Here is a 15,855-nt window from a genome sequence, read left to right on the forward strand (position 1 = left end):
TGCTCTATAAATTTTGCAGTAGTCTTAGATAACAAAAGCACTAATTTTAAAAATCAGTTCTTTAAATACAAGTATAGCTGTGTAATATTAAACTATTTTCCATAAGAAATATAATAGAAATTCGCCCATATTCTGAATTCTAGGTTGTAATTTCTACTTGAACACTTTTTTTTAGATGGCTTACAAAAACTCCTTCTGATCATTCTTCTAAAACCTTCTAGGGCAAAAAAACAATTCTAGAATCACATGAATATTGATTTAGATTTTCCAAACTCTTAGTGTTAAGTCAGAAATAACAGACTTAAAAATATATGAACAAATTCTGCTAAAGATTCTCTCGTTTGCTAGCATACCAACCACTAAATATTATTTTATACATATTACACAAAGCTATCTTCAACACAATTAAAATAAAATTATAATTTTTATTCATAAAATTACAGAATGATTCTCTCAAAGTTAAGTGACACATATATGTTATACACTTGCAAAAGAGCCTGCAAAAAAAAAAATCAAAGTTTGAGAGTTTGCTACTATAGGGTCACATGAATGAATTTATACTGAGATAAAAAATCAGGATAACACCAGCAGGGAAAATTTCCGAAGCTCTAACTTCTCAACATTCTATCATCACCTGAAAGTCAATTTTCACCTTTTTCACTGGCTGAATTTGTTAGCTCAGATACTGCTTTGGGGCTCACGTGTTCTTGCAGTATGGCAGTAGTAGATTATAAGTCTACTGACAACAGCACTTGCTATGAATCCAAAAAGATAACAGTGAACCAAATCAGAATATTACAGAATCGTTCATTGGAAAGAAGTGACACCTGAAGGGCAAAGTATACCTTTTCAATAGTGAAAACATTCTAATTTAACTGATTTGATTCTTGTTTATATACTGCCACTTTTAAAACTTTCTAGTTATTATTTATTTGCTCCTAAAGATATTTCCATGCTACTCTTTACTCTGGAGGAAAAACAAGAAAAATACTTGAAGTTTGCAACCATATTCTCATTAGCCATAGTTTCTATCTTTAGGTCTCTCTTCTTTACTAATTACCAAGAGCCTCAAAATGAAGGACTCCAGGCAGATGGTGTCATGAACAATATAGAAAGACCAGAGTTCTCAATTGCTACATTTCCAATAAGTGCTTCACACCAGGAAGCTAGGCAGACTCCATTTCTCCTCAACAGCACAGAAATAGGGATGCTCTTGATCAGATTTTCATGTTCTTGCCAGCTTGTTCGTACTTCCTTGCTATGATAAATTGAGGAAGGGGGGTGGGTGGTGGAAGTACTTAGGCTGGGAAAATTAAGACAGTGAAGATCAGTGTTCCTTTCACATTCTTTCCTTCAATAAGTCCTTCTTGAACTGACAAAACAAACCAGAAAAGAAAATGAGTAGTAAGAGACATCTACCCCAACCAATTTCCAGCCTGCCTCTGGCTATAAAGCTTCAAGATGAGGGCAATGAAATCCCTGTATAACAGCCCTCCCAAGTGAAATAGTTTGATTCCATATTGCAGATAAAAAAGAGGAGACCTACAGAGGTGAAATAACCCAAGTCTCTAAAAAAATAAATAAATAAAAATAAAAAAAATAACCCAAGTCTCTAACAGAGCGGCATGCCAAGATCATGTAACCCAGGTCTTGAATCTTCCATGACACACATACAGGGGTGGTGGCCTATTTAAGGGGATTTTAGCAAACCAGGTTGCGTAAGCTTCTAAAGTCATGCAAAGTGTGAAATAATAGATAGTCATGACTGGATAGTCATGACTGTTTCAGAAGCATTGGGAGCATAATCAAAATAACAAACTCACAGTTTAGATTTTTTTCTCAGAATGTTAAATAGAATTCTGATTCTATGATTTTTTAAAAAGATTTGACAGAGAGAGAAAGAGAGCATGTGAGCACACGCACAAGCAGGGGGAGCAGCAGAGGGAGAAGCAGGCTTTCTACTGAGCAGGGAACCCGATGCGGGGTCCCCGATGCGGGGTTCAATTTTAGGACCCTAGGTTCATGACCCAAGCTGAAGGCTGATGCTTTAGCGAATGAGCCACCCAAGCACCCTCTGATTCTCTGATTTCTGTCATGGAAAAAATTATTTAAAAGAAAAAAAACACAAGAGGAGCCATTTGTTACTTGGCTGAAAAAATACCTTCAAAGAGTGTAAACATCACATGCTAGGTCAATTGGTAAGAATCTAATTTTTTAGAAGCTCAAACTTCATCAAAATAAGGAAAGCACTTCACTGAGGTAGACGTGCCTATTTCTGCTTAGCTTCTGGGTCAAATACCACATATATCCCACAATAGTAGGCTTCATTTGAACTCCTCTGTCCTATCAGCTTTCACTGTTAATAACCACCTAGTTCACACTAGATGTACCCATTTCCCAAAAGCACCTATTTCTTGGACCTCAGATTCTGCAGATTGCTAGGTGTGAAAACTTCCTCTTCCACCCACATTACTTTAACCAAGATGAGGCCAAAAAGGGACAACAAATCTGAAAGTATACCAAAGCAGGAAATCAACTTACACAAGAAGACATGCCAATTTTAGAAATGTGCTGCAATCTCCATTGTGGCCATAATTTCTTAAATGAAAAGATTTCATATTTATTTGGTAAACCTTTGAAACTATCTTTTCCTACAAGCACAATTTTCCATTGATATGGGAAGTGACAGCATGCATGTGCCTTCTCAGCAATACATACCTTATTTTTCTCTGATATACATCTAGAGCATGGTAGATTACCCCCAAATCTATGAATGTGCCTCGGTGCCTTTGGCCATTCTATTCCACCAGTTCTTCTTCATCTTACAATATTTCATAACATTTCTACAAAAAACATGTGCCACTCTGCAACGGAGTGGGGGAATTATTTTTACATTGAGGGCTTATTCATCTATTTCCAAGAATCAAACTTTGCTCACACCCCTCACATCTTTGTTGATGTGGCCCTTCAGAGTCTGTGTGCATTAACATGAAATTGAGTTCCATGATACAATTTTTCTTAGGGGTAGCATTTCTCAAAATGATCATCTACCACCTTCACCAGATTGCCTCTGGCTAATCTTGGCTGAAATTCAAGTTCACCTCCTACACACACAAAAAAAAAAAATTGTTCAAAATGAGGATACTGGGATGAATGGACTATAAAGGCTGAAGGCAAATCTTAAAGGAGTCTCAAAAATATTCTGAACAAAGGTAATAATAGCAGAAAAAGCTTAAATGCTTCCAAGGTTAGATCTAGTCTTATTCCTCTTGTGGCAACCCCACAAACTTCTACCTTTATAGATGCTGTTGATTATGCCATGTTCTCAGGGCTTATTTCCAGCTCCAAATCTACTCTGCCCACATTTTCAAATGTCTATTGGCAATTTCCAAGTCCCAGCAGCATCACGATTTCAACGTAAAAATTTCAACAATTTAAATCTTCTTTCTGCCATCCTAGTGATTAAGTTATCCTCCTTACAAAAAAAAAAAAAAAAAAACAGCTTACATTTATATGGTACACAGAAGAAGCACAATAAATATTTGCAGAAGGAAGGAGCAGTAGAAGAAATTGTTTTACAAACATCACCACACACAAGGTATTATTAAGGAACGGAGAGGGGGGAGGTCAGATTGCAAGAAAAGCAATCTTTGCAACATTACTCAGCAAATAACTGTAAAGTCAAACTCCAACTCAATCTTCTGCCCTTATCTTCCATTTTCTACTTCTTATTTTCTTATCAAAGTCTACCAATTTAAAAATCAAACACTTGTTCCATCCAAAAGTTCTCTGGCCCCAGGACCTGAAAGTGCTTTCTGCCCAAGATTTGTGTATACCAATCATGTAACTGCTTCTGGACTTAACATATCACATCACACCATCTGTGCTATCTTCTTCTCCTGATAGATCAATGGTTGCCATGGACTGAATTTTTTGTCCCCCTCACCCACCCCAATTCATATTGAAGCTCTAAACCCTAATATGATTTTATTTGGAGAGGCAATTAGGTGTTAAAGGAGATCACATGGGTGGGGCCCTAATCTGACAGGTGGTCTCATAAGAAGAACTAGGACCAAACTGACTAGCACCTTGAGCTTGGACTTCCCCAGCCTTTAAAACTGTGGAAAAATCAATTTCTGTTGTTTAAGCCACTCAGTCTATGGTATGCTGTGACAGCAGGCCAAAAAGACAGATTTTAGTACCAGAATTTCTCGATTCTGGCTGCATCTAACAAGCACCTGAGAGGGCATTATGAAATTCTGATGCGTGGGCACGACCCAGATGAATCAAATCAGAAATGCTGGGGGGTGCCTGGATAGCTCAGTCATCAAGTGTCTGCCTTTGGCTCAAGTCATGATCCCAGAATCCTGGGATCTGGCCCCACATCAGGCTCTCTGCTCAGTGGACAGCCTACTTCTCCCTCTCCCTCTGCTGTTCCCCCTGCTTGTGCATGCATATGCTCGCATGCTTTCTCTCTCCCTGCCAAATAAAGAAACAAAATCTTAAAAAAAAAAAAAAAAAAAAAAAAAAAAAAAATGCTGGGAAAAACCCAGGCATTGGTATTCTTAAAAGCTCCTCAAATAATTCTAATATGTATTAAATCAAGAAACTGCATGAAACTTTAATGAGGTCCAAGACCGTGTCTAATTCATCTCTTAATTCCCTTTAACTGCTGACACATGGTAAATATACAAACTGTATTAAATATATATTTAATAAATAACACATGATTAAGAGTGTTCCAGTATTTGATATAGATATTCATTCTGTTAACAAATATTAGGAACCTACTATGTATCAGTCACCATGCGAATTATATACATAATGATGAGTCAAACAGGCTAGTTCCCATTCTGCCGCATAAACATTTGAAACTCCACATTTTAATTCATCATGCTTAATTAACACATCCTTTGATCTGTCAAAAAAAAAAAAAAAAAACACCCAGTAACAGTTCCTCAGCAAAAACAATGCAGTATACTAAATATCATGCTTTTTAGAATTTTTCCCCCCTCAACCTCTCTACTTAAAAATGTTAAAATATAATCAGGGCTGGTGGAGAAGAAGGTTAATCTGGGAATCTGTGTTTTTATTTGGGCAGTTTTGTTTGATCCACTTATATCAAGTAAAAGGTGATATTTTTTGCATTTTTTTGACATCTATAAGCTTAGGGAATGCTACACATTTGCTATTAACACCCTTATACAAAAATAAGGATACTCATCTGATAGTCTATGGAATATAAACCTAAAGTTATTTTCTACGGTGACTTCTCTGTGCTGAGTCAAGAATCCCTTGAGACCAACTACCAGTATTTAAAATCTTAACAGTTTAAGGCTTAAAGCAGCTTTTGCAGTCATCCAATAAGCCTTATTCTCCGTACCCCTCATCCTCAAACCTGAGATTATACCATTTAGAATTAGGCCTAAGGCTAATGGGCAAAGTCTAAAACAAGAAGATATCAGTACTAATTCCCCAATTCAATTGGGTGCTTTTCCATAACAGGACAGCACTCACCCTACTCTCGTTTGTGGGCAATCTCTTACTGTCTAGAAGTAGTTAACTGTTTTTTATCTTCCCTAATCATCTAGTCTCTGTTAAACTCAGAGGTGAAATCATATGAAAAATATTCAGTTTACTACACAGGTAAATATTCTCATTCTCCACATGATACTTCATCTCTCAAATCATTGGATACAAACAGACAAATCACATCTTTAGGTTTCACTTAATTTCTCAAGGGAAAAAAAATATTTTTTCATCTAGAATGAAAAACTCTAAAAAAAATAGAATGAAAAACTCTCTACCCAGGTTATTTTATATTTCAGTAGTTTTTAAAATTTTCAAATATTTTTAAAATTGGTTTTTGAAAGATTACGGGATGATAACAATCAGGAAACGCTTCCTATGTAAAGTGACTCTAAAGTGACGTGTGAAAATGAACAAGAATTAAACAGATTTGGGGATGGGGAGGGCAAATTCTAAAAAGAAAGAACATTATGTCCAAAATGATCTAGAGGGAAAAAAACAAAAGCACAGTTTGGCAGATGTTAGCTGTATCTTAGGAAAGGTCATTACCACAACCCCATGATACTTTCCACCTGGACCCCATACATGCACCTGTGTGTATTTACACATCTGTGCAAGTACCCCTTCCTACTTGACCTACCACTATCCAAATTCTCACTACCTGAACAAAGGTTCCTAGGAGCTTCAGGGAAATGATTTTGAGGAGAAAGCTGGAATTCTCCCTGCAGGAGAATGTAGAAGCACTCACACCTGCAACCTTTTTAGGACTGCCCCTTGGCACGATGGCACATTCCAGCTTTCTTTCCAGCTGCCCCTCTCCCACCTTCTGCAGTGGGCAGGGACTGGCAGATGGCACAAAAGCCCAGTGCCCTGGCCTCCAAAGTGGGACAAGCCCTGTACTTTGTGGTGCACCAGAACTGATCAGATTGAGACAAGACTTCCCTGAAACCACATCCTTGCTCAGCTTCCTCTCCTTTCCTTTCCTGTTCCCCTCAGTCCCTTTACAGGTTTTTTCCTAAGAGCACGTAATTCAAAACTCACTTGCACGTAAAATATCCAAATGGTATCCCAACCTTGGTCTCTAATGTCATGCCCAAAGAAAGGAATCAGGGTTTGTCAGAGATAGGACTAATTCTATGGATGGGCCAGAATAGGTATGAGATAAGCCAGAAATACCTATGTGAGGAAAAAAGGGAAATGCTCCAAAAAAGGATGGGAGCATATCACAGGGACCCAGAAAGCTAATTTGAAGGAACTCTCTCACTGGCCAAATCTGGGAAAATTTGAGCACCAAAATAATTACTGCAGTAACAAATTATAAACCACTGGAAAAATAGGAATTCATGAGTCCACATCTATAAAGATTTACAAATAAGTAAATAAGAAACAAAATGGTCTCTGGCTTGTATTAAAATGTCAACAACCAACTAAAAAATGTGGAGAGATTGCTATAAGATCATCATTCTGCAACCATTCTAGGAAAGGCTGAATCAGGCAAAAATCATCAATATATAATACTACACTCAAAGGGGAATTTTTTGATGAGGAATGGATATTTGCCTAGTCTTAAATGGTCTCCCAGAGATTATTAATTAATTACGAAAGGAAAAAACAAGGAAATGGAACAAGCCCCTAACTGGGTGATCAAAATAAGTATCACCTATGAGAGACAGACATCATGTGCCTCCAGATGTGATACCATGGGAGACACATCACCACTTAAGCAGTATTCTGAGAACACATAACCTGGATCTGATGAAAAGTCAGATAAGCCGAAAATGAAGGAAATTTCTACTTGCCTAAAAATCTGTAGCATCTTCCCATTGTTCTCAGGATAAAATTCAAACTCCTTAAGCTGATTTACAAAACATTTCATGATTCATGACTCACAACTTCTATCACAAATATACTTCGAGTTTAGAAATATAGAAAATTTACAAGTAAACAGATTTTTAGCTCTGAAATACCAATGTAATTTATGTCTAAGAGGATACCATAGAGCCACAGAAGCAATCAAATCAAAATTTTTCTAATCTGCTATGTAACCTTTTACATATTAGTCACATGGTGCTCAGAAAAGATTTGAAGAGTCTCTTCAGATGTTTAACTTAAAAATTTCCAGTGAGTTTGGGCAGCCAGGTGGCCCAGTGCTTTAGTGCCGCCTTCAGTCCAGGGTGTGATCCTGGAGACCCAGGATCGAGTCCCACGTCGGGCTCTCTGCATGGAGCCTGCTTCTCCCTCGGCCTGTGTCTCTGCCTCTCTCTCTCTCTGTGTGTCTCTCATGAATAAATAAATAAAATGTTTAAAAAAAAAAACTTTATTTAAAAAAAAATTTCCAGTGAATTAAAAAAGTGCTACTACCCCTAAGGCTAATCTACCTATATCCTCACAAGAACTACTAAAACAACCCCAGCAATCCCTGGGATGCCTGGGTGGCTCCATGGATGAGCATCTGCCTTTGGCTCAGGGTGTGATCCCGGGTCCGGGAATCGAGTCCCACATCGGGCTCCCTGCATGGAGCCTACTTCTCCCTCTACCTATGTCTCTGCCTCTCTCTCTCTCATACATACTTAGATACATAAATACCAAATACTCCAAGAACTGCCAAGAGAACACCCTCCCAAGACCCACCTTCATCCAACATCTACTCCCGCAATGTTGTGAAAATTCCTGACTGCACTTTCTACCCTCTGAGCTCTCGCTATCCCATCTTCCTCTCCTAATTAGATTTCTGAAAAACACCTTTAAAGGGACAGATACACTTAAGGAAACCTCTCTGTTGCTACTGCCCCACCACGCAAAAGTAGAGAACAAATCCACACTAATGGATGAAGGAAGGGAAACTAGCTACCCTGCTAAAAGAGGAAAAGGTACAAGAAAAAAAGGAAAAAGGAATCTCTTCTGGTTATTAGGGAAAGTAGTTAAAATTATCAGGCCCAGGTTTCTGTAAGTTGTCATTGGGGAATATAATCATGTTGGAAAATTATCTGGAATCTGGAAGAGCAAAGGAATAACTGAGTGTTCTTTCAGTATAGCTCTGGGCTTAACTTTCCATTGCCAGGCCCTTTTCCAACTCGTTATGGGAGGAGGTTAATGTCTAGAATTTTGTTGAATAAAGAAAAATAATTTCTGACCAGAGGAAAAGATAACCCCAAAGATTATAGTGTATAGAGGCCCTGCTGTAAACCAATCATTTTTTATCTAAGCAAGAAACCTATGAAACTGTCTATGCATCTAGCTTCTCAAATGCTTTTTGGACTGTTTTTTACATTTTACTGCTTCCCTCACTAATTAATGAGTTGAAGAAAATCTTCCACACATATTCATTTTGTATTTGCATAAGTGATAATTTTACCTTTTTGAAAATTCTACTTTAACAAGCACCACTTTTAAAATTGTTCCTATAGGCGATGTGTTAGGCATTCAAAATACACAAGCATTTAAATTTTCAATCATTTAAGTCTGACAAGATTTCTAAAATACACAATACTTGTAGAAGGTGTTATATATTGGCAAATATAACTTGCAATAGATGAAAAATAAAGTCCTATTATATGGGAATGAGCTATACCGCATATTTCTGAACAATTACTATGCCCTCAAAGGTTCCATTCATGGTTAAAATAGGAATAATTTCCTCTGGAAATAGATTAGACTGATAAGAAAACAGAGCTGAAGAATAAGTCAATAAAAGTGGAAGAGTTCAGAATAGTGGTTCCTCATCTACTCTACTTGCATATTAGAACTGTCTATGGACTATTTTAAAATGTCAGAGGCTTAGAAAATTAAATCTCAGTATCTGGGAGTATTCATCCCATATAGTACACATACTAGTATTTTTTTAAAAATTATTCTCTTTCTGCAGCCACTTTTCTTGGGTGTTGTGGACTCCTTCCAGCTTTTTCTCTCTACATTCAAATAGAGAAAATAATGAACATAATTACAGCTGATAAAAGTACAAAGAGTGCCCTTATGACCTCTACACTAACAAAAAGGAAAACAGTTTAAATAAAACTACCTATAGGAGTAAATATGTAACCTGCATTCCATTGCTAGGTTCAGAGTTTCTTGAGAAAAACAGACCCTACTAAGGTAGTTAAAAGCTGTTGCCGGGCAGCCCGGGTGGCTCAGTGGTTTAGCACCGCCTTCAGACCAGGGCGTGATCCTGGAGACTCGGGAAGAGTCCCACGTCAAGCTCCCTGCATGAAGCCTGCTTGCCTGCTTCTCTGCTTCTCCCTCTGCTTCTCCCTCTGCCTATGTCTTTGTCTTTCTCTGTCTCTCTTTCTCATGAATAAATAAATAAAATCTTAAAAAAAAAAAAGCTGTTGCCAAATGAAGATCAAACTTGTATAAAGATCTTTAAAAATCTAACATAAACCAGTGAAGGCAACCTACTGAATGGGAGATTTTTGCAAATGACACATCTGATAAAGAGAAGACATCCAGATGACCAACAGACATGTGAAAAGATGCTCAACATCACTCATCAGGGAAATGCAAATCAAAACTACAATGAGAGATCACCTGTCAAAATGGCTAAAATCAAAAACACATGAAACAAGTGTTGGAGAGGAAGAAAAAGGAACCCTCATGCACTGTTGGTGGGAATGCAAACTGATGCAGCATTGTGGAAAACAGTATGCAGTTTCCTCCAAAACTTAAAAATAGAACTACCCTATGCTATGATCCAGGAACCACACTACCGAGTATTTACCCCCAAAATTCAAAAACATTAATTCAAAGGGATACATGCATCCCTATGTATATAGCAATACTATTTACAATAGCCAAATTGTGGAAGCAGCCCAGGTGCCCATGAATAGATGAACGGATAAAGAAGATGTGGGGTATACATGTACATAATGGAATATTATTTAGCCGTAAAAAAAGAATTATTCAGCCATTTGGGACAATGTGGGTAAAGCTACAGAGGGTAATGCTAAGCAAAATAAGTTGGTCAGAGAAAGATAAATACCATATGGTTTCACTCATGTGGAATTTAAGAAACAAAAGAAAGGGAAAAAAGAGAGAAACAGACAAAGAAACAGACTGTTGACTATGGAGAACAGAGGGGAGGCAGGTGGAGGTGATGGGGATTAAAGAGTACACCTAGGGGATCCCTGGGTGGCGCAGCGGTTTGGCGCCTGCCTTTGGCCCAGGGCGCGATCCTGGAGACCCGGGATCGAGTCCCACGTCGGGCTCCCGGTGTGTGGAGCCTGCTTCTCCCTCTGCCTGTGTCTCTGCCTCTCTCTCTCACACTGTGTACCTATCATAAATAAATAAAAATTAAAAAAAAAATAAAATAAATAAAATAAAAAAATAAAAAAGAGTACACCTAGTCTGGGGCACCTGGGTGGTTCAGTGGTTGAGCATCTGCCTTTGGCTCAGGTCGTGATCCTGGAGTCCTGGAATCAAGTCACATCAGGCTCCCCACAGGGGAGCCTCTGCCTCTGTGTATCTCTCATGAATAAATGAATAAAATCTTAAAAAAAAAAAAAGAGTACACTTAGTGTGATGAGCACTGAGTAACGCACAGGATTGTTGAATCATTATACTGTATACCTGAAATGAATAACACCGTATGCCAACTATACTGGAATTAAAAGTAAAAACTTAAAAAAAAAAAAAGATTTTTAAAAATCTAACATAAACCAGTAGAAAAACAGACTTTGCTATGTAAACCTCATTTGATGTAAATATCTACTCATCTACTCAGAAATACATCTACTCCGTATGGGCACATAGCACTGTATAAAAAGCAGGAGAAATATCAAAACGTAAACCTATGCTTCCACTCAGGAACCAAATAAAAATGAAGTTAAAAAACACAAAACTGGCTTCAATACACTTTTATTCTGGAATTTAGACACCAACTTGCTGACTCCATTTTCTTCCTCCCCATCCAATCCTGCCTCCATCCCTTTTAACAAGTTTCCAATGATCACGCTGTTAAATCTGACCATCATCTGCCATCCAGTTAGTAAAAAATATCTATTAATTCTTAATGCCTCCACTTCCCTCATCACCTTTATACAATGCAACAGCAGGTCTTCTCAATGACTCCTCCAAAACATTAACTGAATAAGCTTTATATTTCTTTCAAGCTTCTCTAATACCATTCCATACTAAGATACTATCATATTTGGCCTGGACTACTGCCACCATCTCTTAACCTATCTCCCTGCTTCCACTCAGGATTCCTCCGTAGCGCATGTGACCACTGTAGCCAGGGTAGCAAAGACATAATTTATGTCACTGCCCTCTTTAGAAGACTCCAAAGGCTTTGCTAACATCAGGAAAAGTCCAAATAATTTCTTATCAGAGTCTTAAAAATCCTGCAGCATCTAGCTCCTGCCTACTTTCCCAACATCTTCCCTTATGGATCTCCACCACACACTGGCCCTCATTATAGGCAAATATTTAAGCATTTGCTACTTTTGGCTGCCTGGCATACTCTTTCTCTACCTCTTCACACTAACTACTTCCTCTTGACCTTCAGATTTCAATTCAAACAACACTTCCTCATTGAGCTCTTCACTGACCGCTCTGAGGTAGTCTTCTCTTCACTACCTACCACATAACACTTTATTTTCTTCATGTTTATCATCATCTGGCAAAGCGTATATGGGGATGGGCTGTCTTCTTTCTTTTACCATTGTAGTCTTGTAACATATCACAAGCAGTCATGTATTTGTTTAATCAATAAATACTCCAATGGAGGGCATGGTCTGTAACACCAACCTGGAGATGAAATTACAGAGTTCTATTCCAGACTTGACTCTACCAGCAATTAGCTGGGTAGCCTTGGGCACACCGTAAGATTTGAGTGGGTTAAGAGTAACCTGACAGGGCAGCCCCGTGGCTCAGCGGTTTAGCGCCACCTTCAGCCCAGGGCGTGATCCTGGAGACCCCGGATCAAGTCCCACGTCAGGCTCGCTCCATGGAGCCTGCTTCTCCCTCTGCCTGTGTCTCTGCCTCTTTCTCTGTGTGTCTCTCATGAATAAATAAAAATATTTTTTTAGAAATCAAAAAAATTTTAAAAGCCCAGATCAATTGTTAACAGCCTCATAAAGTCTAATCCAAACACCTAGCCCAATACTGGCGTGATCATTAGGCGTTCCAGAAATTCTCATGCTTTAGAGAAGTCCCTGATCCTGTTTCCTAATCCACAAGGGGAAAGCACACTATCTACCACATCACACACTGTTGTTGGACAATCGAGAATACTCAGCTTGATAATAAAGCGTTCAGTAAATGTATTATTTGTGCCTGGACTACTGCCACCATCTCTTAACCTATCTCCCTGCTTCCACTGAGGATTCCTCCGTAGCGCATGTGACCGACCACTGCAGCCAGGGCAGCAAAGACGTAATTTATGTCACTGCCCTCTTTAGAAGGCATACACTTTTCGCTCTCCTTGAGAGCCACCAAAGTGACTTTCTCATTTCTGAATCTCCAAACGCTTGAAGCCAGTACTCCTCCCAAAGCCTGAAGTTTTCGCATTCATAAAATGAAGGGAGTGGATTAGTCCAATTACCACTCCCTTCAAAGATGAAGTTTCCTATACTTACATGAAAAGCCTACAAAGATACCTCGGGTGAGGTGAGGTGAGGTGAGGTGAGGTGAGGTGAGGTGAGGTGAGGTGAGGTGAGGTGAGCTTCCGTAAGATAAATAGCTTAGGTGAGCTTCCGTAAGGACCGGAAATCGAGGGAAACTTGAAACTACTGCTGCAGATAGAAGTGGGGTGGAAGCACTAAAGTTAAAATAACGTTGATCAAGATCTTAGGGATCCTTTCTCAAGGAACTGACTCTTGGGGACGCCTGGGTGGCTCGGTGGTTGAGCGTCTCCTTTGGCTCAGGTCGTGATCCCCGGGTCCTGGGATCAAGTCCCGCATTGGGCTCCCCGCAGAGCGCCTGCTTCTCCCTCTGCCTATCTTTGCCTCTCTCCTGAGTAAATAAATAAAATCTTAAAAAAAAAAAAAAATCTGACTCCCGCCACAATAATGGGTCCTTTGGATTATCGCTTTTAAGGTAGATTACAGATATTTAAAGGAGTCGGTGCCCCAGAGGGGCGAAAAAGAGGATAAAAAAGACCAGTCGCGTTAAGAAGGAAATGTGTTAGGCCACAAATGGACGAGAGTTCGGACAGCAAACCCCGTGCCCTTCACCTAACCCTGACCCTGAGGCGCGGGAAGACGACCGGAGACTGCAGGGAACAAGGTGCGCCGCCAGAATCCCTAGGCTGGCGCGCGGCCGCCGGGGGTGAGCGGACGTGGGCGGCAGCGGTGCACCTCAGCGCGGCGCCGGCCCCCAGCTGCAAGGCCGCGGTTAGGGACCCCGGCCGTGACTCCTCCACAACCCCCGCGTCCCGCCCCTGTACCTGCGGGGTCGAGCGCCATCTCGGCGGGCGGAGAGGAGAGCAGCGCCGGGCCGCTCCCGGGCGGGGGAGGGACGGGGAGGGGCGGGGAGGGGAGGGGAGGGGAGGGGAGGGGAGGGGCCTGGGCTGGGCGGCACGCGCGGCGGCCGGGAGCTTCCCGCGGGAGGCGGAGGAGGCGGCGGCCCCTTTCCTGCCTTCTTCTTCCCCTCGTCGCTACTTCCGCCGCCCACTGCGCCTGCGCCCTCCTGGCCCCGCCCCGAAGCCTGTAATTGAAGTGGAAGCGACTCCTGGGCGGGAAGGACCGGGAAGGGGGCGTGGCCTCGCCCGCTTTGGAGGCGGGGCTCTCTCGGGCGCGCGCAGCCCCGCTCCGCGAGGAGCGCGAACGCCGGCTTCCAGGCTCCGGTCTGCGGGGACCCGAGCAGAAGCGGTGGGTGGGCCTTTGGGAGGGCGCCTTACGTGGCGGTTCCGTTCACGGCCAAGCCCCTCCCTCCACGTCCGCCTTGGGAGGACGAACGAATCGTCCCGTTCCCTTATTTTCTCTTCGTTAACGTTCATTCATAAATGTCTATTTTATGTCCGGTTCCAGCCACAGTTCTGGATACGAGGGCCAAATAATTAAATAAAAATAAGGTCCCTGGTCTCGAGGAGTATCCTGTTGGCAGGGGAGTCAGATGCAAGCAGCACGCTGCTAAATGTGATAAACTCCACACGTGCGAGAGATGCACAGCTTGTTTGTTCTACTATAGAGGCGGTACAGTTTGCGAGTATCATTATTTGTCTCACAAAGCAGCAGCCTCTGGCTCCCCTGGAGGGGAAATAATAAAATAAAATAAAATAAAATAAAATAAAATAAAATAAAATAAAATATAAAATAATAAATAAAATAAAATGAAATAAATAAAATAAAATAAAATAATAAAATAAAATAAAATAAAATAATAAAATAATAAATAAAATAAAATAAATAAAATAAAATAAAATAAAATAAAATAAATAAAAAACTGGGCGCTAGGAAATAGTATCCTTAGGGCGCACAGCCTGATTGGGGTGATGACGTTACACATGCCGACTCTGTCCATTAAAGCTGTATGTGTTTGAGAAAAATGAAAGGAAGATGGTAGCTATGCTCCTGAAGAATCCCAAATGCCCTCTTCTCGATAAAAGAAACTTTCTTGTGGCAATTATGCTCATTTCCACTCACCAGCCAGCCTTCAGAAATGCCTCCTTGTCATATCCACGTTTAGCTAGTTCGAGCCCCCGAAGGGTGAGGTGCAGCCGGGGACAGATGGGACAGATGTTAGAAAAACAAGGAGCAGCTGCTTCTTCCCTGGGAGGGATTTAGAGCTTTCAAAATGATCCCCTCCCCACCTACCTGCAGTCCCTCCTCCCCTGCTGCTGCTTCAGCCTGGTCAGTTGGCAGAAAAAGCAGCCGCAGTTGAGCAGGGCTGGGAAAGTGGGTCTCTGCTCAGCAGGTCTTCCGTTTAAGGGCCTATTTGGGCATAACGGCCCTTATTACAGCTGTAGGTTGAGATGCCAAGGTGAAGAATTAACGTTTCACTCAACCAGGCAGGAAAGCAGGTCTGTTTTCTTGTGTGTTTTATGAATGTGGTTTGAAACATACCAAATTCATTCTGGTGCCCCTTTTATTTTTCTGGAGGTGGAGAGTTTCGTCTAGAAAATAAATCTTTTTAAGATGAGCTGAGTTATAAAAAACACAAGCCAGACACTCACACTTAGGTAATAAAACTAAATCTTCCTATATGCAAAAGGGCATCACGGAGAGCTTTAGTCAGAGACCTATATACCTCTATCTGAATCCTGCATCAAAACCTATTAGCTTTGTGACTTAAATAAATCCCAATGTTTCTCTGGACTTCAGTTTCTAATTTGTAAGATCATTGTGAGGAATAAATGTAATATCATTTAACACTGTTTTGGTCATTGAAAAA

The 15,855-nt window shown here is 40.5% G+C and overlaps 1 protein-coding gene across 1 annotated transcript in view; it reads right to left on the reverse strand.

Annotated features, from left to right (window-relative positions):
• CMC1 (C-X9-C motif containing 1) overlaps positions 1-14,043 on the reverse strand; it is an 83,685-nt gene extending 69,642 nt beyond the window's left edge. The window contains exon 1 of the mRNA XM_055321245.1: positions 13,910-14,043. Coding sequence (XP_055177220.1) covers positions 13,910-13,928 — 19 coding nt within the window. The 5' untranslated portion in view covers positions 13,929-14,043. The remainder of the gene's footprint in view (positions 1-13,909) is intronic.
• Between the last annotated feature and the right edge of the window lie 1,812 nt (positions 14,044-15,855).

This window comes from Nyctereutes procyonoides, unplaced genomic scaffold (genome assembly GCF_905146905.1).
Source record: "Nyctereutes procyonoides isolate TBG_1078 unplaced genomic scaffold, NYPRO_anot_genome, whole genome shotgun sequence".
NCBI classification, from domain to species: domain Eukaryota; kingdom Metazoa; phylum Chordata; class Mammalia; order Carnivora; family Canidae; genus Nyctereutes; species Nyctereutes procyonoides.